Below are 24,406 nucleotides of genomic sequence, written 5' to 3'. Positions count from 1 at the left end.
CTATAATGTTCAACCTTAGTATCGACAAAGTAAAATGAATTGAAATGCACGCTGCTACATGATTTAATCGTGGGTTTTTTGTTAGTAACTACGAATATTTTTTTCACCCCCGCGCCTTCACAAGAATAGACTAATCCGAAATTCATGCAAGGGCAGATGGGATTTGTAGGCATGACGTGATATTAGAATAACTACTTTCAGCACCAAAAAAGCGTAGATGTAAAGTGTAAATGTATAGTTTTTAAAGTGGTATCATCTCATCATATTAATATTTTAACCAATGAAACAATTCAAGATTTATCTTAATTTTTTTACTTTTATTGAAAGTTTTGCAAACAGAGCACAGTTTACATAGGGACAGAATAGTGGATGTCTAGACGTTATTGAGGAAAAAAGCACAGAACCTGGTATTACATAGATCCAAAAGCAGAATGAAATTCAGAAAGACTTTTTTTGTTTTACACAATATAAAGGATCAAATAGACAGCACTATCCAGTTAACAGTGCCAAATGGATGTGTTGACAAAATAAAACTTTCTGGGCAAGATTTTTGGAGAACTTTGGAAATCGAACAGGAAGTGTGTGTGTGTGTATTTGTGTGTTTGTGTGTGTGTGTGTGTGTGTGTGTGTGTGTATTATTGCAAAGACTTTATACAATATCTTGCATCTAGACATTTTTCCCCAGCTCAGTGACAGTTTGAGATTAAGTACATTATATGATAAATCAAATCTCAATCTCCAGTGGCCAATGGAAAGGCTTCATCAGTTCAATTTCACATACCTCTGTACAACTATGTGACTGCAAGCTCATGGTTTCGCAGCCTCACTATAGAAGGAATAGCTACATAAATAAAAAGGAATAAAATAATAATGAAATGGGATGAGCTGGTTTGAAAAAAGTAAATGTCTGTTTGGACATGTGGAAGTTCACAACGTGTGAGAAGAGCAAGAACTAGGAACCCAGTTTTTTGTATGTATTTACAGTTTGTAGGGAATAATGCAAATCAAAACACTCCCTCAGCTGTTACTTCTCAGTGTTAACTAAGAATTGTACCACACTGTGTTTACTGTGTAGATTTGTAATTTTGCACTTGGACTCCAGTTAGAGGTGGTTGTGTGTTGAGCATTCATGCACACACGAACAAACTTTTGCAATCTTGGTCTTTGAAGCTGTATACAGAGAGATACAGTACTCCCTTCCCCTTAGACACTGGTTATTTGAATGCCATAGGGAGATTTCTCTCAACCAGTCATCTCAATGTGAACACAGAGCCAAACCAAACAAGACTGTGCGGTTACTTTTCTTCTGGTAAGCAAGTGGGATGATACTTTTGGGATGTGACAGAGTTATTAAACCCTCAAGTTTAAGCTATAAATCCAGTGCTCCAGGTGTTGGGTATTGCATCATGCACACCTGCTTCATAGCCCCCTTCCCATCCCAGCTCGGGGTGACTGGCTGGAACGAGTAGCACTCCTCTGTCCATCCCTATCTTCCTGCTCTCCCACAGCCTGGGGTGAGGCTTGTGTGGGTGGAGAGGGTGGGGGATAGGATGGAGGAGGGATAGTAAGGCGAGGGAGAGATGGCAGTGCAGGTCTTGGAGAGGTGGGAAGAGGTGGAGGAGTGGCCGAGGTCGCAGTTGTGGAGTGTTGTGAGGAGCGTGCACGGGAGGTGGCGGGCGAGGCATGAGTGCTCCGGGCACGCGGTTGTTCAGCGGGACAGTCACTGATCTGCTCTAGCAGTGAGGGCATGTCTCCCTCAATCTTCTCCAATACGGCAGCCATTTGCTTTTCTATCTGCTCTATCACACTGTCCATTTGCCAGTCACTTGTAGTGCTGCTCCCACCTCCTCGATGCTGTAGCCCAGTCCCATACAACCCTGTCCCTCCTGCACCCGTATACAGGGAGCTGTATGGACTCCCATAGCTCCCGGCCATCCCCATCCCTACAGTCCCAACTTCTGGGTTGTATGGTGTGGCATGACGACCCAAACTAGCAGAACTGCCTACTGTATAACAGCCCTGTCCTGTCACAGGGCCTGCCCTGGCTATGCTAAACTCAGCACTGTATCTGTCAGTTCTCCTAGCATCCCTATCCCTACCCCCCGCAGGGCTAGCATCACCCCTTAACCTAACTCCTAGTCCTACATCCACCCCAGTTCCAGGCCCTATTGCTGGAGTCACTGGTGCTACCACTGACCTCTCTGCCACTGCCTCTGGTAATTGTGTCTGACACCAGCTTCCATCAGTCTCATCCTTTTGCTGCTTCTGTGTGGCCGGTCTCTTCTCTGGTGAGGCTGTTGCATCAGCAGAAGCGGTGGGTGGAGGGCCATGGAGCGTTGCAGCCATTTTACGTTTGCTGCTAGGGTCAGGGGAGGTGGATGTGTGGTTTTTGTCAAGATTAGTGCCTGAAGAAGTGTCTGACAGCTTGGAGGGGTCAGACGTCACCACAGGGGTTGGTTTGGATTCTGGAACAACTTTATTTTGACCCAAATTGGCAGCCATTTTCCTTGTTCCATCACCTGCTGCTTTCTTTACACCAACCTTATCAGGCTGCTCCTGTGTGAGTTTAGGGGCTGCATTTGATTGGCATAGAGGCTCCTGAACATCTGATGGGGAAGTTCCTACAGATGGGCCTATATTCATCTTTATCTCCTCCTGTTTTTCTCCTACCTTACTCTTCCCCTCATCCTGGTCAATACCTTCCGGCGTATTTTCAACAGTAACCTCTAAAGACACACTACTTGACGTCACCCCTCCATCACTCGTCCCTTTGTCTCCCTCATCACTTGTACCCTGAGACACACCGCCTTCACCATCTCCTGCCCCTTCACCACCCTGAGCTTCGGCTGAACTGTCAATTAATGCCTCTGAATTCTTCAGTCGTTGCATGAAGGTGGTGACACGGATCGCTTTCTGCAAAATAGACAGAGGCAAGGAGAAAAGGATAGCAGGGGATAGATAATTAGATTTACAGTGTGTAACACCCATATTGGCTTGTTTGACTTTTTTAAAAAACCCTTGATACAATAGTTGGTTATGGTAAAGCATAAAAAATAAGCTTGAAAGACAAGCATTTGACAAAAAGCCTGTCAACGCACCATGATTTAGCATCATCATACTGAGCGCTGAGATGTGCAGTAAGATTAGTGCCAGTTGTTTACTTCCAGGAGGCTATGACATATTGTTCCCTGGTTTAAATCAATCTCAAGACTCACTCTCCCCAAGCAACCCCTTGACTGCTTGTTGAATGGAAAAGTATAAGTGAAAACAGATAAGTGTGAATCTCCCTCTCCATCATTCTCACACTCATCTGACTCCTTTCGTTCCACAAACAGTGAAGGAGTAAGAAGTGAAATGTGTGAGCTTAGAAGTTGTTTCTAAACCAAGGAACTGAATCTTTGGAAGTGAAAGCCAAAAATGTCACTGAATACAACATGGCTTGACTGAGCAGCTTCTGTATAGCTTCAAGTATGATTTGAATGTAACACTGAGGTACATTAGGGACAATGAGCCAGGATTCATGTAGGAGGAATGACAGAGGGGGGTCATAGTTCAAATCACTGCAGTTTGACAGTCCACAGTGGCCTATATCCCTTATATCCTTTCCATTTCTCCCTCCTTATCTACACTAATATAAAAACTACACAAGTAATGAGCAAACCCTCTTCCCTGTTGTTGATCATTATCTTGTTTGTACCAATCTGGTTTCATAGACTAGTGCAGATAAGGAGTAAGAAAGGAGCAGAGCGGGCCACTTTGAACATCTGAGCCTAACCCAATGAAGAAAAGTGGGGCAGAGTGGATGGATCTCTTCTGGAATAGGCAGAGTGACAGTGGGCAGGAACAGAGCTTATGAGAAGAGCTTCACCAGCCCAAACATGATCGATACATCTAAAAGCGGACTGAAGTTTAATTTTAAGTGTTTCCTGTTTCACCTACAATAAACTCTTTTCAATTTAAGAGGATGTTCAGGCCTAAGAAAGATGTTTTGTTATTGAATCATGCCAGACTGAATGTGAGTTTCTGCCCATGCTCTGTCCTTCCACTCTCCCTCGCAATGAACTACAATACCTTCAACTCCTGGGAACCACATGAGGAAAGAGAGAAGAAGGTTATAGCTGTTACTTATGCTGTTAATTCAGCACGACCATCTTGATTTCCTCCTTCTTTGTCTTCAGCATTCATGTCCCCATGACACCATATATCATGCAAATTCAAAACATACATCTGCAGAGCTATATGCTGAACTAAAAGCACATAATCAAGCAATAATCATTGCAAATAAACCAAATATCCTCATAATCACTGGGGCCATTTTCACCATATCCTTCATCTGGTTTCTCCTCCTTTTCCTCTGCTGCTTCCTCCTTTATTATTACCGACTTCATTTACCATTAGAAAAAAAAATGTAAAAATTTAATCATACCCGCCACTTGGCCTTCGCAAAGTTCTTCTCAAACTGGGCACACACACCATCCTTTAGGTTCTTCTCTGAAGCCCCATTCCCCGCAATCCTGACATAGATGACAGACAGCATACAAGTGAGTGTGAGTCCTGTAGATGTTGGGGCAGAATGTTTGTGCGCTTGTGAATATAGCATGTGCACACATAATTACCATTCATGCCAAAGCGCATCTTGCGCTGTGATTCTCAGCATCTGGTCCACCTCCATAAGTCGGCAGACAAGCTCCTTAGCTGAGAGAGAGAGAGAGAGGAATAAGGAAAAATGAAAATGGTTGATTTAAGGGGTGTCAGTTGTGATAACCAAGAAGAAAAAAAAACAGAGAAAGTGAATGTTGATAGTCTGAAGTTGATTAACCATTTGATTGTGAAGAGTCAGATATATAATGGGAATTTTGACCTATGTGCTTACAAATATCTTTCTTATTGCTGGGCAACTGACAGGCAAGCATTTAGTAGAAAATTCAACAGGGTGTTTACTGCCATCGTGTGGTGGAGCCATGTACCTGCAGGTGAAATGTCATCCCAGTAGGGAGAATCAAACTCAAAGTCCCCAGCCACAATACGACAGAAGATGATGCGATTATGTAGATCTGTGTTCTCCTCCTCTGTCTCATCATAAAAAGGAGGGTTACCTGATAAGCTGCAAAAACAGGAAAAATACACAAGCACATAGAGGAAGGGAAATAATTCCGAAACCATGCAAATAACTCCTGGAAATGTCAATTGTAAATCAAACAAAGTAATTATTCAGCTGGAAAGCTTTACATGCAGCTCAGTTTGTATTGTCCTGTAAGAGTAATGATAGCTTTGGTAATATCTGAAGGAGACTCACAGTATGTACATAATAACACCCACAGCCCAGCAGTCCACAGGACGACCATATCGGTGACGAGCCACCACTTCAGGGGCTGACAGAGAGAGCAAAGAGAGGTATACAGAGAGATATATAGAGTGAGAGCGTCAGAGGAAGAGATATTTGTATGGCTTGGGTTTTCATTTATAAACCATCTCACCACATTTATAATTCCTAATAGCTCCCCTTTTCACTCTCTCTCTCTCATTCCCTTCCCGCCTGGGGCCTCTGTTCCCTTTCCTTATTTATTTGTCTAATTACTCAGCTCAACATTGTGAATAACTGTCCTGGCCTTTCACCAGAGAGAAGCAGGCCAAAGCACAGCTCTGCACTCCGAGTTGCCCTCACATAGACCTTAGAGAGACAGAGACGAGTGAGACAGTACACATGAGATGTGAGGAGATGAAAAGACAGAGAAGAAGAGGGCGAGAGTTGGATCCTTTCAATTCTGTGTGTGTTTTGCTTGGTTTCATGTTTTTTATTTATTTAATTACTTGTTTACTGTTAGAGTTTATTTCTGACAGATTATCATCTTCAAAAGCACAAGAAAGCACAGAATCAATAAGAGAAAGTATGCCCCCAGGCTTATATTCGCAACAGAAGGTAATGCTAATGAAACGACATACAGTGTAAAAACATGAGAGACAGAGAAAAAAAGTTTTTTTTTTAAAAACACAGAACCACAAATAGTGGCAAGTAGAGAGTGTCCTACCCAGGTACTCTGGTGTTCCACAAGGCTCTGTGATGGGTCCGTTCTCAAACCTGGACAGGTAGAAATCTCGCAGAACTACTTTGTTGTGGTTGTTTTCTGTGTAGTACATCAGGTTTTCCAGCTAAACAAAGTGAAGGGAATGAATGAGTATTCTCCTAAAAATGCTCACAGACGGAAGCCCTCCTATTCAGTCATATTCAGTGGTACATCAATGAATACGCAAATACTGTATGTGGAGGAAATATTAGATAGTGGGCATTTTAATAGATAATCAGATCAGCATGAATTGCTCTTTATTCAGACTGGTTGAGGGAGTGTCAAAATAACACAAGAAACTCAATTCAATTGTACAATTGTTCAATTGTGACCTTTTCTTTTATTACATGCTACAAGGTCTAACAAGGTGAGTAATTCTTTGTCTCTCAGTCACCAAATGAAATGTTCAGGATGAATCAGCTAATGATCAGTCTACCATGTAATATCAAAGGGTGATGTTGATTGTGCTGTTTAAACCATCAAATCAAACCATAATTTTGTCATATTTTATGTTCAAGTCACTGTGTGTTTCACCTAACTGCAAGACAAATTCTCCCCTGGGGACAATAAAGTTAAAGTCAAAGTCGATTTGAATTTTGATGGTTTAGTTAGATGGTGTGGTTGATAGTGAACAGTGAAGTTAAATTCATAAAACAAGATCATGTCAGTAAGACCAAAAGTTTCATATTTAAAAAGGAATGGATCACCAGATTCATCAATAGAGCAGTCACACTGTAATGTGTGATGACGGGAAGAATCTTGGCCTCTCCTTATGATTTAATCTCATCAGAATATGTCATTTTCATACAGTTTAACATGACTAGCATGAGTCCAGACCATGTAGACTGAAGGAAGATGCTGGCTTCTACCAGCAGGGGGAGTCTGAAGCCCAAGAGATGCTGTAATTCCATCCTAATGGGTTGATAATGAGGGCTAAAGATATGAATCTGTCCATGTGTACAAATGTGTGTGTGTGCGTGTGTGTATATCACTAGAGACTGCATTAAGCCATAAAGACAGTGTTTACTCCCTCTCTAAAAATGTTATCAAATGTTGAGTCATTAACTTAGATGGCAGTGCAATGCTTTTATGTGTCTCTGTAGAGATTGTGTTGACTAAATACTGAAAATTGCTTCAGGGGTGTGGTGGTGAAGAGCGCCACTCATTCTATAAATCTGTTTGCTACATTTCTTCCTGTGCTTTTGGAGGTAATATAAGCCATTGGTCTTCTTATAACTTTTTATTGTAAAGGCACTCACCACCCAACACACAACACACTTGCCATCATGAAGTGAGCGGTTGAAAGACAGTGAGTGAGTGTGTACCTTCAGGTTCCTGTGAACTATGTTGAGGGAGTGTAAGTATGCCACAGCCTCGAGGACTTGTCTGATGACATTGGAAGCGTCTCTCTCAGTGTAATTCCCTTGGTCCAGAATCCAGTCAAATACGTCTCCTCCTGTGGCGCTGCATGAGGTCACACAAAAACCCGCAGACAACAACATCAGTAAAAACACTGGCAAATATAGTAATAAAAAAGAATGCAAGGTGGTGTGACGGTTAACCATGCGTTGAACCACAATAATTCACTTTACGCTCTCAGTAAAACAGTTATTCAAAGCCCTGTGCTCTTTTTTTTGTCCATTAGTAAGGCAATCTGCTTTTACTGGCCCTCAGCTATCACTGCTGAGCAATTAAAAATTAGAGTACTGGTCATTACTCCGAAGGACTTGCTTAACTTTGGAGAGTGTATAAATAATGGGTGTGATCATTCCGTATCGCCCTCAGCAGGAGGACTACCGCTTGGGCAGAAGTGTGAGCTCTGAACAGACAGCGACACATAAACAGAGACAGAAGAGCTGCAGTCACATCAGGTGCAGCTTATCTCTTTTTTTAAGTGACAGAAGGGAAATATTTTGTCCTCTCAGCTTCAGTCGACGGTATTGCTTTCGAATACAGATGCAAATGTTGAAAAAAGCAATAGTCACAAGGGACGTGGATTGGTGAGCACTCTGGCGTATTGATCCTAAGCTCTCTGTGGAGACTCTCTTATAGCAAACCCATGCGTCAGGAGCACTGAGTAATGTTGAGTGTTACTAAGAGCAAATATCTCATCAAGTCTAACACCTTCCTCTGTTGCTGAGGGGAGCAACAGAGCACACAGTAATAAGAGGATAGACTCAGCCCCCTACCCTCTAGCGATGGATTTGTGTGTGTTTGTGTGTGTGTGTGTGTGTGTGTGTGTGTGTGTGTGTGTTAAGGTACAGTACATGAAGGCAGATACACAATTAAGACACACACATACTAAAAAAATACACACCAACAGGAATGATTACACAAGAAAGATAAATAGTGAAACAGTAAAAGAAAGACTCACAGTTCCTGGATGATGAAGTATTCTTTCCGGGTCTCAAATGTGTCTATCAGCTGAAGGATGTTTGGGTGGTTGACCCTGAAACAGCAAAAAAAAAAAAAAAAAGAAAAAGAAAAAGAAAAAGGAGTCACAGACTGTAACCTTGCAACACTGAAGCGTCTCACACACAATTGAAAGATTCTAACCATTCACTGGCGTTTGAATAGTCTACAAACAAGATTGTGTGGGCATAAATCATATAACAAAACATTCTCTCATTTTCCTTCCTATCTTCCTTTCATCCATCGTTCAATCATTCATCCATCCACAGACTGCCTGCGTACAATTTCAGGATCATGATTTCGTTCTTGGCAGCCTTGCGGACTTTCCTGCCATCTTTCTTGAGGAATTTCTTGCAGACAAACACCTTGTCCGTCTGTCTGTCCTTTGCCAGGCACAGCTCGCAGAACTCCTTCCTACGCAAGAAGAAAAAGAAAAAAAAAGGACAGAAAGACAGACAGACTGAGAAAGGAAGAAAAGGTAATGGGTTTTTTTGTTTTTTTTTTTAAGAAAGATGTTGCTTCATGTTGGAGTGAGAGCACATAAAAATGTCTTTAGCTGTTTTTGATCGCATCAGAGAAATTCAGAATAATATTCAAATTAGGGACACAAAGTACAAAAGCTGTGTGGCGAAATAAAGTGAAAGAATTTAACTGAGTGGAGTCATTGGGAAGAATAAAAGGGTCGTAAATAACAAATCTGAAATGACTCTATTGCTCTCTCAGCTGGGCATCGCCTGGTTTTGAGCCTTAGGGGCGCACGGTGCTTCACCGAAATAGATTTTGAGGAGCTGTGTGGTTCAAAATTAAAATACTATGTTCATAAAGTTCACATTAAATCTATAATGTCCAGAGAAACACAGGAAATACAATGGCATCCTTCCTCTCAGCTCTTTTATTACGTATTATTCTAATAATGAAGTAACAGTAATCTTGAATTGTACATTAGTTTGATTTCATGTTAAGGCACATCCAGAATAAAAAAACAACAACAAAAAAGCAATAAACACACATTTGCTTTCCTTGTTTTCATAAAAATTATTAAGAACACATATACAGCAAATGGGTTGACTCTGCGTTTGTATGTGTGTGTGTGTTACATAAAAGATGAGCAGAAATCTCTGCGGCCAGATGCTGATGTTGCCATATGGCCTCTTACACTGATTGGTGTGTGTGTGTGTGTGTGTGTGTGTGTGTGAGTGTGTGTGTGTGTGTGTGTGTGTGTGTGTGTGTGCGCATGTGCGTGTGCGTGTGTGCTGCCTTCAATGTATCAAGGAGAGGTATTGAGGGAAAAAACTGGTCAGTATTTGGCCAGTCAAGCGGCAGATTGATTTTCACAGCTCTTTGAAAATATGTCCAAAAGATTTTTTTTTTTTTTTTTTTTTTGGCATGACAGAATATTTAAACTGAATAAATGATAGACTTCCAACAGTGCGTTTCAAGAACTGACAAAAATATACAAACAATTGGTCGGCTAAAATTTGAAAAAATGTGTCTCTCAAGTCTGTTACACAATACACTCATCCTATTACCTTCTGCTATTCTTTCATTGGAAGTCTTTGATATGCCAAACCAAATCTGCAGTAAAAATGGATCCAATTCAATTTGTAATAATTCATGAAGAGAATAAAACCATTTTTGAATACTGGAATGTGCCCATGAATTCTACATGGGTAATGGAAGAAATACATCCTTAAAGCTTTATGGTACTTACGCTCGGAGGACCTGTCCAATCTCATATTTGTCCGTGACATCACATATGCTATCGTAAGTCCGCCCATCTCGCAGGGCAAGGCACCCAAATGGCATGACGTCATTCACCTAACAAATAAAGAGAAAGACATTTCAATCATTGCACCACAAAGGGGGGAAGTAAAGCATTAATCATTTTGATGGCACCTTTAGGTACCAGACAAAAGGATTGCAGAGAAGCATGGACAGGCATGTTAAAGGGGAAAGGAGGTTCTGATGAAACATTATGAAAGCCTCCAGTGGTTGAAGTCAAAGATACCAAGGAAGTGTTGTTACAATAGAGTACATTGGAGAACCACAGTTACAGCCAAGTCAGTTTCTGAACGGATCTGGATACTAACGCTTCTGGCAGCCTGATTCCGTGCCAGTCTTGTCAACAGATACTAAGCTACCCACTAAGCCTCTCTTTACTCTGCTAAAGTCTGCAAAATCTGTGCAACGTCTGTCAAGTTCAAGTTAAACTTTATTTATAAAGGGCAGTGTCCCTATGTCCCTAAAGCAGCTGGCTTCTTCAGCAATCACTGACAGTACTGGGCTTTAATGACAGGAAAATCGTTTTTTTGTTTGTAGTCTGCGCATGTGTGTGTGTGTGTGTGTGTGTGTGTGTGTGTGTGTGTGTGTGCATGTTAGTTTGGATTTGTCTTCTGATCTAGATCAGTAGTTCATGACCTTTTAAACCTAAACATTCAGAATGACTTTTAATTTCTCGTCTCGTTTCATAGTAATTCACTGTTATCACTGCACCCGCGCGCCCGCACGCCCGCCCCTCACTTCACAAGAAAAAAAAACGTCAGTCAAAAGTTGAAAAACACCTGACGTAGCAGTGAAATTTCAACAGTTCAAGTGCAGAAAACAATCTTAAATGGCACAAAGGTAATTAATCAGTAAACTGCACAAGGTAAAAAAAAAAAAAAAGTTTAGGTCACAGAAAACTGGACAATCATGTAGATTTAATAGAAAACATAATTTTTTCTAATAAATCAGTGAAGCCTTGAAAATTAATGCAAACAATTCCTATTGGTGCCCAACTTTTCAAACCCTCTGTCTGTACAATGGCAGTGTTGGAACACACTGTGTTACTACACCTTCCGATACATTATTAGGACAATACTTTACAGCAGGAAGTAGGACTTTTACTGGATTCAGAGTGGTGGGAAAAAGCCGAGTAACAAAGGAGGACAGACCGGGTTGGTCAGGGGTTCTTTGGTCAAGATAATGAACCAAAACATTAGAAGAGGAGAAGAAGACGGTGGCTTCACGTGATGGAAGAGCATCACAGTCTCCAGACTTAAACCCCATGGAGCTGGTTTGGGATGATCTGGACAGAAGGTGAAAACAAAGCAAAGTACAAGCAAAACACATTTGTGGGAACTTCTGCAACAGTGTCGGGACGAACGTAAGAACGTCAGGGGCGTGTTCGGCTGCTGGATGAGTCGAACATTTAGATTAAATTCAGTTCAACAAGAAGATAGCATGATACTTTGTTTTTTAAAATCTGCGCTTCGGTTTCAGAGTCACTGAGACGTTAATTTAGGTAAATTCAAAAAACAACCTGGAAAAATGGAGGTGTTCCTAAACTTTTGACAGGTAGTGTATAAATATATGTTTCACCATCAGATTCTTCCTATCATGTCCACCCTAAAATAGCATGTGACCCTACAGAAGGTCCAAAACGCCCAGGTAGAAAATCAAGGATCTAGATAGTGAATCAGCAATCGATATACCATCTCACCACAGACCTCAGGCAATCCTCACCCACATCATTTAAAAACTCCATCTACTGTAGGAGACAGATTCCCTGGAAGCTTCAGCCATCCATCCTCAAGGTCCTTCTCCTCCTCCTAAACACCCGACCTAGCCCATTCCTGTGGGATAATTCATTTCTATTATTTCTCTTGACTTTCCCTTGGTGGGGATTTCGACCTACAGTTTATCTTGTGTCCCTGTCGGGCTCGGGACAAGACAAGACAAGTCCGTGGGAAGTGAATACGGCAGGAAAAAATGCGATAGGGGGGAATGAGGCATTTCATAGGGAGCTTTGATTAATGTGAGTGATTCTAGAGGCAGGTAGTGATGGTGTGGAGATGACTTCAGGGTTGTGTTCTGTGTCTAAGTGAGGGAGAGAGATGGAGAAAGAAAGGACTTAAAAAAAGAGAAAATATGATATGAGGACTTAGAAGAGGAAGACAATAGAAATCCTTAGAGTTAATGACATTCTGCTGGTGCTAATTTAGGATTAAGGAATGAATATCAGCGATGTAAAATCCTCTCTTTCTCTCTCTCTCTCTCTCTCTCTCTCTCTCTCTCTCTCTCTCTCTGTGTATGAGAGTGTGTAGCATCACCACTGTAGATGATAGGGCCAGAGGTGATTCTGATCTATGTTGGAGGTGGGGCTGGAGAGTACTGTGTAATCCCAGTGCTGGCCCTAATCTTTAATCTGTACCCCTAATCCAAAGAGCTGGGATACACTGCGTGTGTATGTGCGAGTGTGTGTGTGTCTGAGCGAGTGCAAAGGTTGATGCGGATATGTCACATGTGCAGATATGAGTTTGAGCAGACGGGTGCATGTTTGTGTGTGTGTACACGTGTGTCCATATGTGCATCCTTGTGTGAGTGTAATGCCACAGTGAGACCGAGGGGGAATTTAGTGCTGGATTGAAAAGGCCTAGTTTTGCCAGAAGATTATGTAAACACAACAATATTCCCATGACGAGGTCCAGGACAGTGAAGGTGATGGCTGGCCTGATGTGAATGGAGCACATCCCTCTTGTGAGAACAAAATGTACCCCCAGTGAAATACAGTAACAACTACTAACAAGCAGCAAATGTCGTAATAAGGATCAGGTTGCCAATAACTTTTTGAGGTATGAACTTTTGAGCACAGTTTTTGGTCTTTGTCTGCTCTAAAACCTTAACGTCTCAAATCTTCAATCAATCTGCAGCCGATTTTCAAAACATCAGCAGTGACCTGGGAACAATGTTGGGGATTTACTGGAGCTATACTGGGCACTATTACGAAATCAGAGAATGTATCTTTCAGGCTTTACACTGCCATCAGCCTTTTTGCTTCTCTCTACAGTAAGTATGGGTTTAACTGAAGCTGAACGTTAAAGGGATGCTCTTCTCTTTTTGTTGCAAAATATTAAATCCCTGAAGGCTTGAAAGGTTCCTGGCTTCTTAAAAAATAGTTGCCACCTGTTTTTTTAGTGGGAAGACAGGTGGTTTCTTGGCACAAATCACTTCATGGTCTTTCTGTATGTCCTTTCTCTCTTTCTCTCTCTCTCTCTCTCTCTCTCTCTCTCTCTCTGTCTTTCTGCCACCAGCCTCTCAGGCTAAAGACCCAAATGCCGTAAAAACACCACACCTGCAGAATACTGAGTCAGTACGAACCTTGAAGTTGACGGAGAGTAGGTGGAGATATGGGAGGATTTGAGAAGAAAGGAGATGAGAAGGGAGGAGTGGGTAAGATGGAAGATAAGGAAAGAGGTCAGAAAGAGAAAAGCAAGGAGAAAGGTACACTGTGACTAAGTGAAAAGGTGGATAGAGAAAATAGTGTACATGGGAACAGAACAAAGTGTAAAACACAGAACTGCAGAGGCAGATTGAGAGTGCCTCTCAACCTCACAGCTTCACAACTACGGGCGTGTGAATGTTTGCACAGGTGAGTGTGTGTGTGTGTGTGTGTGTGTGTGGGTGCATATGTGTGCCTGTTAACAGGCAGTGTGTGATAATGTGCTCAGTGACTCATGTTTATGAGGGTATGAAGGGCTGTCCCCAAAGTAAGAAAAGTCCTAGCTCGATTGGCGCACGTAGCACAGCATCAGAGATAAAATGAAGCATTGAAGTACGATGCAACATTTCAGCCACCCTCCGTGACACCACCACTCATCTCTCAGTTGCAGGTGCTGCTTCGAAATCAATGAAACCGAGTGCTGTTTTCTTAAACAGTTTAAACATTTCTGCAGTCGTGCATTTAATTCCCTGCTTTTCATCAGTATTTTACAGCGACAATCTCCACCTTTCAACATGTTCATGCCATGCAAAGATGACAGAGCATCCGGTGCCACGTTTGTTCAGTTGTTTCACTTTGTCGTTTAGCTGTGAAACTGTCATGTGAATATGTTACAGAGTGTCTCTAAACAGTAAATGTGCCATTTTTAGTGTTTAGTCGTATTTTCTGTTTCCGGATGAACCAATAGACATGCATCATTACATTTGGAAGGAGGTCAATAGGGGCTGTCACCATACTGTTTAACACAGGGGGAGACATTAATGATATATTTGAAAAAGTATAGACATTATGCATGTCTGATTCAAAAAAAGAGATCAAGCAGAGGCCATGTTTATGTCACTCTGTTTAATCTGGGATCATTTTGGGGAGGTACTGTATGTGAGGAGGGTTATGCGGCTAGAGCACGGCTTACAGATGTAAAATGAGCTGTTTGTTTGTCATTCCATTGAGCTTAAAGGGAGCAAGGGGATGATTAAATTCAATCTTTGCAAAAGTCATGCAGAGTGTGCAGGTACCTTTGTAGGCTATGACACTTGTCCCTCATCTGATCATGCTCGCATGATCACATTAAGTAACAGGCTTGGATGCTCCAAAATCGAAATCTGCTTATGATGCTATTGACTGTCAAAAATGCACTAGACAGATACGATTATATCGATTTTGATTTGGCTGTTTAACTTAAGTGACTTGAATAAAAACAACAAAACAACCCTTTGAATAAGGATGGAGGAATTCTGTCATGCAATATAACATGAAAGAATTATTGACAACTGTCTGGCTTGTTGTACATGTTGCTTATTCCTTTGAAATACACACCCATTAGCACACACCGGCACACACCGACTCAGGTGTGAAGGTACACCGAGCTATCCGAGACATCACACTTTATCTTAAATCAAATTGCTTGCACATGTCTCTGCTGTGTCTGAATGTGTCTGTGTGCTTGTTCACAAGTGTTGTGTTCAGTCTGCAGCAAGGCTCAAAAATGAATCGTGTGGAATAGAAGATCCTTTTATCAGCTCAGAGGGGAAGTGTTTCAGAGGTTCTTGGCGTCAAGGTTATTCTAAGAAAATCTGCTATTTACTGACACTCATCTCTTTAGCCATCCTTGCCTATTAAGCCCATCATGCTCAGTCCAACTCAGGGGAAAAAAAAGGAAAATAAAATCTTCCTCATTTGAAGTTCATTGTTAGATGCAAACACAATGACACACTAAAGAAAAGCAGTCTATTACAGTAGGGCTATGTTCTGTGTGACAATCTGCTGTGACTAGCTTGGCTTTTGATGTGCCTCCATTACAGAAAAACAATGAGTGTGAATGTATGTTATGTAAATATTTCACCAACTGCTGCACGAAGCTGCCGCTGCAGATTCCTCCTATGTTGTCAGTCAAGTGGTCAGGTGTGTCACTGTGCCTTTGTCACTGTCAAACAGATGCAGCGCAGCGACGGTTGTGAATCAACAACGCCGCCATTATCAGCATCACCACAGATACAAATCCTGATATCTGCACAATGTGATAAAGTGATGCCGCAGCGGCTTTGCTTTGTTAAGAGGAGACACTAGATCTGTGGTATGATAAGATAAACAACCGCGAGATGTGTGTGACGTGTGTGTGTTTGTAAAATATATTAATAAGTGTGTCGATGCTCGCCTCGGGAGAAGAGTGAGAGCAGCAGAGGGTCTGTGGCTGACCTCGGGTTACTTCTGCCTGTGTGAACAAGAGATGACAGGCCTCGCTATGCCAGACTCCATGTGAGCACTAACCACCTGAGATACACACACACACACGCACGCATGCACACACACACACACACACATACTTTTACAGCCTTCACAAGGAGTGTGCACATACAGTACATCCACACTGAAGCACATGCATTATACAACATTATACATCATTCAGTGCACTTCACTATAAAACTGTTCTTACGTGACAGAGAAGTACATCGAACATATCTGTCCCTCATTAGTGTGTGACATGTCACTCCGCCTGTACCATGTCAGCATGGACTCAGGTGTGTGACTCCGCAAGAGTAACGTATTTATTCCTTCAACCTGACAGTGGGATCATTTCTCTGAAAAGCCCATTTCTCTTTCCCCTGCGTCTCTTTCGCTGTCCGTTGTTTGCCCTCATCCATCCCCGTTTAGCAGAACTCTTGTCCGAAAAGGTTTAATCATGGCGATTCCTCACGGATGTATAGGGGAGGAAAAACATCAGGGGTTACGACTGATGTTGCAACCCCCACTGTTACACTAATGGTAATAGAGGGAGGAAGAGTGTGGAACGCGTTTGCCATTCCTGCACTTTACTGCACTAGAATCTTGGTGTGTGCACACGTACAGTATAATGGAAGGAAATCTGCTATGTCCCAAAAACCCTCATAGGGGTAATTAAGCGCACCATTATCATCAGGTTTCCCTCCTTTAATAAGATTAGCGATGATTGCCCCATATTTGCGCTCACCTTGATCATCATTTACGTGTTTCTTCTGTGCAAATCAATGTGTGTGTCTTCATCTGTGTGTAACAAGACATGACAGTTGCAGCCTCTTCCTTATTGATCAGTCAAGACTTGACTTAAAACACAGAAAAGAAAAAAAACATTGTGAGGATTGACTTTTAACACAGCATCTGTAGAGCTTGGGGTTCAAACTTCTTCAGAAGAAGTTTAAATAGATTCACAGCCTTACGTAAGAATTGCACCGGGTGTAATTAGAAAATAATAACACAATGAATATTCTAGACACAGCTGAAAGCACTTTCATTAATATCATTTTGGCCTGCAAAACTTATTTCCAGTAAGAATATAATGGCGTTAAGTAGGAATTAGTCCACTTATTCCTACCGAGCTCATTGCCTGGGTTGATGAGCGAGCGTTCGATATTGAGCAAAGCACACAGCAGCCTGAGGTTGGTCCCAGGCCTTATCAAGGATGCAATGATGTGAAAGTGGGACAAATATAAGACTTGTGAGGACATGACAGAGTACACAGGAGAGAAGAACTGAGGGCAATGGAGAGGAGAAGCACATGAAGGGCTAATTATCAGTATTACTGGGCTTGTTAAAATGAAGTGTACTACAGGGTACAAGAGTGAGAAAGAGGGTGAATGGATTATCACTCTAAATACGGACACTCACATACAAATCTTACAGTATGAAGAGTTACGCATGTGTGGATACCATATGATATAATAGGTAGTGTACAGTATGTGTGCTGCATTGATACCCGAGTTCCCAGTATGGGGTTTTCTTCAAGCTTGTTATAAACACTAATTCCCTTATTGCTCACAGAGCAGCTCTCATCTAAGGTCTGTGTGTGTTGTCAGATGTGTGTTGTTGTGTGTGTGTGTTGGAAGGGAAAAGACAGTGAGAGTGTGTGTGTGTGTGTGTGTGTGTGTGTGTGTGTGTGTGTGTGTGTGTGTGTGTGTGTGTGTGTGTGTGACTGCAAGGCATACACAAGGCCAGAAACAGGCTTAATAAGGAAGCGCTCTAATGAAAATTCATCACATCTGCCCAGAGAGAGAAACCCATTTCCAAATGCAGACACATAAAAAATCCACTAAATTCCTGTAGTTACACACACACACACACACACACACACACACACACACACACACACACAAACACATGAATATGCACTACTGCTTTCTGAATGATAGGATTCATCCATTTCTAAACCTTACACAACTCTGTCCATCCTCTGTCTCTGTCCCTTCAGTGGATCTTTGCAGGCCTTGCACAGTAAGTGCGTCCTCAGGGAGAAGGGCCACTTTTTTTTTGCCTGAGAGAATCTGAGTGTGTGTGTGTGTGTGTGTCTGTTGCCTATGTAGAATGATGCAATATCTGGTTGGCTTAGTCTTTTCGACACCAGAATAGCCTGAGGCAAGACCTGCAGGCACACACGCACACACACACACACACACACACACACACACACACACACACACACACACACACACACTGCATGTATAGAATACACAGACTGAATGATGGATAGTGTGTGCTTTTTGTGAGTGTGTGCGCGCATGGAAATAACTTTTACACTAAATCTGAGACTGTGAGGATGAGCTGGATACATACTCAGGCGTGCAAAATCACACAGACTGAGACAGGAGCAAACACCTCCTCTCCAAGTTGGATGTAAAATCAAAATAGAAAATCAGAGCACCAAAGGATAGCAGGCTAGAGAGAGGCAGGGTGAGAGGGAAGTGAGTCAAGGATCATGTGCATTTACACATTTCTCTCTCATAAGAGACTATAACTGTAAATGAACAAAAGCATGAGCCTGATCCGTCTCCTTTCAATCACTCCACCATGTGTTTTTTTTTTTTTTTGCTGTTTTAATGTTGCACTGTCACTTACACTTTCTATCCTGTGCAGTGAAAGCAATCTGTTTTCAAAGAGCTCTACCCCCTCCCCACACCCTCCCGTTTACTTTTCCTGTAATGGTTTATCCTCAACATGAGGATCAGAGTTCAGATGGGCGAACTGGAGACTGGAGGTAACTGCCTGTAGCTATTTTTATTAAAAATAAAGAGGGCATGACTCGCATACAAAAGTTGTTTAAAAGTTTGGAAATTGTTCTCATTATAATGTAAGGCTGTTTTATACCGATGGTTGGAAATACTGGTGACATTAAAAACATCTTTTACATGACCTGAAAACAGAAATAACAGACTTTACTGTTGTCTTGTGTTGAACCTGCTACCTTCTCTGTGAGGCTGTACTTAGCCAAGGCTGTGCTTTGAGGTAAATACTAACATGTTTACATGCTCACAATAACAATATTATCACGCTGACATTTTCAAGTAATGTTCATCATGTTCACCATCTTAGATTATTAGAATGCTAACATTTGCTAATTAGCAAATTTTATGGCGCTCCATTCCCTAGCTGTCCCTAGCTGTCGAGACATTTCACCAGGAAAAATCAGGGGACTACAAAGTCAAAATGACATTAGAACCATAAATGAGGACCATGATTTTCTCCATCTCGTAGATGTTGATATGTGGTACTAAAAGCAAAGTCAGTACGATTCATTCTCAAAGGAACATGAATGTCTGTGGAACATTTGATGGCAATCCATAGCTATAGAGATATTTCAGTCTGCACTAAAGTGGCGGGCCAACTGACAGACTGACTGCTAGTTTGTTAATCCAGCAGCCAGTTGGCTAAAAATCAGCCAATCATCTTGAGAGTGACAGCAGGTTCCAGTGCTTTGCTCAGAGTTTTGGTTAGTGGAACTAGCACTTTTGATTACACTTAGATCATGCTTGTCATCATGATCGATCAGCTGTTTACTTTGATCTGTGGCAGTACAGCATGGACCTGATTTAGGCTACTAATTATAAAAAAAACTATGTACCCTCCACAAACAGTATGTGAGTGGAACAGATGTCATCCAATACCATAGCCCAGCCACAAATCCCACATTTGTGAAATCTCAACTGCATTTTTCTCTTGAGAGAGGTATTGATTTAACTAATATTTGAGGCCATAGTTTGTGATTTTGTTGAACAGGATTGCATTACACTTAAGGGTGTAATGTTTGGTCTCACATGTGCTTCCAGGGTGGAGTATCCTGTAAAATGGTACTGTGCAAATATTACATTTATTGTGTCCACATAAACCAAACTGTGCTTTCAGGGAATTGTGCCTCTGTCTGGAACAAGGACATACAGTAAATACTGCCAATGTACAACAGCAAATTTAATGAAATTAATCAATACACGCCATTGTTTGTAAGCTTGTGTAACCTCAAGTGTATAATAGCACTACTGTCTATGTCTGGTGATATGTTAAATGATGTGAGTGTCTATGTCTAACGGGAGCAGCATTACCCTGTGTGCTGTCTCCTGCAGCAGCCAGTTCTTTATTTGTCTTTTCGACTATGTTCACAATAGCGTGGATTAAATTGAAAACACAGAATATTCTCTTGATTTTGTCCTTCTATCTCCGCTAAGCTGGCGTTGTCTATTCCTGGAAATTGGGATTTTCAAAAATGCTCTCCCGTGTGGGTTTTGTTGATTTGAAATTGCCAGCCTTGTGCTATAATGAGCATGGAGAAAAAGAGCTTTTTGAAAATGCTTTTGTGTACAGTAATTGTCAACTTGTCGACCTTACATTAACATAACCACAGACAGTAAGGCTGCTTAAAAGCACACCCACCTTGTTGTTGCCTCCAGTTTTCACTTTTAAGTCAATCAGTACATCCGTTTCTGTTTTTGGTGTAAGACAACTGTGCAAATAAATAACCCAGGAATTACCATTAATCGCATTTAAGCACAAGTAAAGCTGTTCAGCCTTACATCTCTCTATTGTAAAGTAAAGAACAAAACTATATTTCGCGCTTCACTCAAGCATGCAGATTGGGAAAAACAGACTTCATGCAAAAAGTTTGTGGTGCAGAAAAAATTGCCATGCCAAGCAGACCTATAGTCGCACATGGCTCACGTGTCGAACATAAAACCACTGAATTAAATGGCTCCTGTCAGCTCCGACACACGCACACCTCACAGAATGCAACATAAACGCTTTCAGCAGACATGGGGGATTAGACAAAAGGATGGAGAGATGGAGGAAACGTCGCTGTGGTTTCAGAAGTTTGAGATCATTATAAAACATTCAGAAGATGGTGTAATACTCAGAGGAAGAAATGTGGAAAGCTGATGGCTTTGCCTACCTTTCAGTGTGTGTATGTGTGTGTGTGTGTGTTTGTGTGTGTGTGTGTGTATCATACTGTACATGTGTGTTTTTGTGACTGGGAAGGTCAGTGGAGAGAAACAACATTCACTGTCAAGTGCTGTCCTCCAGAGAAATGTGCAGCACAGGGTTGAAGTGTTCACAAACGCACTCACACATACGAGGGAAACGCACACTGTATCAATGACTAAAAATGCAACTCCCTTCAGGGTCATGAGCGGATGCTACTTTTACCAACCAACTTAATTTGCCTCAGTGTGCGTGTGTGTGTTTGTGTGTGTGTGTGTGTATGTGTGTGTGCGCACTGGCGCATTTGTGTGTGTGTTAGGGGTTTTGGTCACTTTTGCTTACACTTATCCACTTTTGGATGATCTAGATATACTCAAGTGGTGGGAACGCTTTCTCGCTCTCTCTCACACACACACACACACACACACACACACACACATACTGTTCACTCTGTCAAACACATACAGACCCACTAATGCACCTACCCACGATCCACCTACACTGACACACATACAAAAGCACACATACATGTGTTTAGCCACTGGCCTCATTGTTAGATTTGCCCTCTCTGGGGAATAAATTAAACTGTAAAACCTTCTTCACCGGCATACGTGTGTGTGTGTGTGTGTGTGTGTGTGTGTGTGTGTGTGTGTGTGTGTGTGTGTGTCCATGCTCATGTAAATGCGTGCATGTGTAAATCCATTGATCACGACTGCATTAATTCATTCCTTTTGTGGCCAAACATGGCCTTTAGACACGCCGCGCAGAGTGCCTCTCCAAAAACCCAGACTTCAATTGAGAGGCTCAAACCACACTTCGGTTTGCATGCACGCACACATATGCACACGTAAACAAAATAAAAGACAGAGTGAAAACGGGGAGAGACACAAAATCTAACACACAAAGCCAAGCTTTCACAGTCCCTGACTCCCTGTCATACAACCCTCTACAACACTGTTTCTCCCCGGTGATTTGACAGCAGAGAAATCTCCACCATCTCCCCACTCTCCCTCTGTTCCTTCACTTCCTCCTCACAAAGATTTAGACTGTATGTTCCACCTTTGCTGACTGACGTGCCAGATGAATGAACGTCATCTGACCGAAACATACTCTAGCTCTAAATAAATGTACCAGAGTCCTGACAGTGTGCAGGAGTTCTACTGTATTTGTGTCTATTCCTGTGTTGTCCTTCAACACCATCTCTCTCACACAAGTTTGCAGAGATTCTTAATGACCATACTGAGGCAAACCTCCATCAATAAAAAAAACCACAGCGGGGGATGTAGAAGATGTGATGTTGTGAGCCTGAACTGCTCTATTGACTACAACACAAGAAAACTAAAAACAAAACAGATCATCAGATGCTTTGGTGCTGAGTTTTCCATCAGTACCTGTTGCACAGCAAATGCCTGTTAGCTTAATTTCATTCCAGCAATCATTTTGTCAGAATAAACTCCATTTCCATTAGTTTTCAACTGACCCGTCTGAATAAATGGTAAAATAGAATATCATGCAGTATATTCTGCATTATATGTTCTCATTAAATACTTGAAAACAATCACCAGTTCACCTCTTGAAACCCATATACACAATTTTCATTCTCTACAGATTGAGTTTGAACCCAAGGCTGACTGATAATTGAATTTTTAAAGTTTTGGCGTATTTTAACCTGAAACAACCCTGAACACATTTCTGATACTTTTTTTCTTTCTTTCTTTCAGCATAATTTGGCTGCTCATTAACTAATCTTTCCATGAGTTGCCTTGGAGTTTCAGGGGTCTAAAGGCCAGCACTGCTATGTGAGGTTTTACACTGTCAATTTGTGAGAGGTGGTTGTTTCTGCTCTACCGTGTCACATCTGCAGTCATATGAACCCTGAAGGCTTCTGCCTCACACACACACACACACACACACACACACACACACACACACACACACACACACACACACACACATCTGTTTTTAAAAAAAAAAAAAAAAAAAAAAAGGAGACACAGCTGTACCATCATACACACATCCATATAGACTTACTGATAATGGAAGCTATATTGGATTACTGTAAATGCACTTTGGGATGTCAAGCAGAGAGAGTTTAAGAGACATTTAAAAAGATATCCATAATACGCACCTTTACTGTTACAAATTGTACGACAAGTCTGCATGTGTGCGTGTGTGTGACGAGAACAAGTCTGCTCAAGCACAAGTCTTACGTTGAAAATGAGGTCATTTGGTCTCATGGGAAAGTTAGAGTGGGAGAGACAGAGAGGGGGAAGGTTACGATAATGGACAAAAAGATGGTAAAGAAAGACAAGAGAGCGAAGCAGCAGTGAGGAAGAGGAGGGTGATGGAATAATGGCTGTTATCCCACCACCTTCTGCCCTACAACCCTCTATCCAGTCCAGATCCAGTTTGGGCATGTCAACAACATACACACGTAATCACACCCAGTGATGCGAGTGGACCTCACACTGAAGAGACATCAGAATGCTCTGATTCCCCTGCAGACATCTTCTTGACTTTCATTTTGACACTGAGCGGGTAGACACAACAATGTAAACACAAGTTAAAAGGACTTTAACTTTGAAGTAATCACTATAAATCCCCACTGCAACAAGAGTGCGTCATCTTAGTCTCTATTCAGTTTAGTAGCTATATTTGTCAACCCTGTATATACTGTATACAGTGCTTTGTTTCAACCGCTACACACTAGTTCTCTTTGTTTATTGCTCCACTTACCATAATAAATAATTTAGCAGATTTTGGATCTGTACATTTTACCATGTTAAAAATCCATTTGCAGGAAGTGCTCACATAATTTGTCAATGTTAATACACACTTTGACAAAATGTGGAGTTTCAGTAGGCATTGCACTATAATTTTACTTCAGAGAAATACAAAGGTATTCTTGCTGCTTGGTGGATATACTCTGCATCTCTGTTTACTCTCAAATACGAAATTACATTTTACAGTCCTGATTCAGTCTTATATATTCAGGAAGTGTACATTAAGTGTACACACTGTGTAATTGGCCCGAGGCTACTGCAGGCACCTGTACGCTTTGGGTTGAAGTATGCTGCTGTGCAGCATCAAGATGTGTATGAAATATTAACCAGATCCTCTAATGGGACTTCATGTCAAATGTCTCCATCTGCATTGTATTCCAAATATCACATGTCTAACTTGTACGCATGTCATCACAATCAGATGAAGATGATGAATGGGAAGGAGAGGCATCGCAAAACACACGGGCGGTAAAAGCAAGCATTGACTAACAATGGTGATAAAATGAGGAATCTCATTTTTGAGACTAAAAGCACATTATTAAACCTCTAGGGGCTGAATCAACAGGACACACGCACGCACGCACACACACACACACAAACACACACACACACACACACACACACACACACACACACACACACACAGACTCTAAGGCTATTAAACAGACTTA

General features: G+C 41.7%; 1 protein-coding gene across 2 annotated transcripts in view; it reads right to left on the bottom strand.

Annotated features, from left to right (window-relative positions):
- Positions 1–348: 348 nt before the first annotated feature.
- Positions 349–24,406, bottom strand: part of LOC111218928 (caM kinase-like vesicle-associated protein) — a 36,487-nt gene continuing 12,429 nt past the window's right edge. For both annotated transcript variants that reach the window (XM_022741413.1, XM_022741412.1), the window contains 10 exons: positions 10,189–10,295; positions 8,760–8,891; positions 8,440–8,514; positions 7,391–7,529; positions 6,030–6,150; positions 5,297–5,372; positions 4,968–5,104; positions 4,617–4,695; positions 4,427–4,514; positions 349–2,913 (listed from right to left, as the gene is read on the bottom strand). In XM_022741413.1, the coding sequence (XP_022597134.1) occupies positions 1,420–2,913; positions 4,427–4,514; positions 4,617–4,695; positions 4,968–5,104; positions 5,297–5,372; positions 6,030–6,150; positions 7,391–7,529; positions 8,440–8,514; positions 8,760–8,891; positions 10,189–10,283 (2,436 nt within the window). In that variant the 5' untranslated portion in view covers positions 10,284–10,295 and the 3' untranslated portion in view covers positions 349–1,419. The remainder of the gene's footprint in view (positions 2,914–4,426; positions 4,515–4,616; positions 4,696–4,967; positions 5,105–5,296; positions 5,373–6,029; positions 6,151–7,390; positions 7,530–8,439; positions 8,515–8,759; positions 8,892–10,188; positions 10,296–24,406) is intronic.

Source organism: Seriola dumerili, unplaced genomic scaffold, assembly GCF_002260705.1.
Source record: "Seriola dumerili isolate Sdu_G_001 unplaced genomic scaffold, Sdu_1.0 BDQW01000056.1, whole genome shotgun sequence".
NCBI classification, from domain to species: domain Eukaryota; kingdom Metazoa; phylum Chordata; class Actinopteri; order Carangiformes; family Carangidae; genus Seriola; species Seriola dumerili.
The sequence above is the reverse complement of the archived record's forward strand: the minus strand, read 5'-3'. Positions and strand labels throughout refer to the sequence as shown.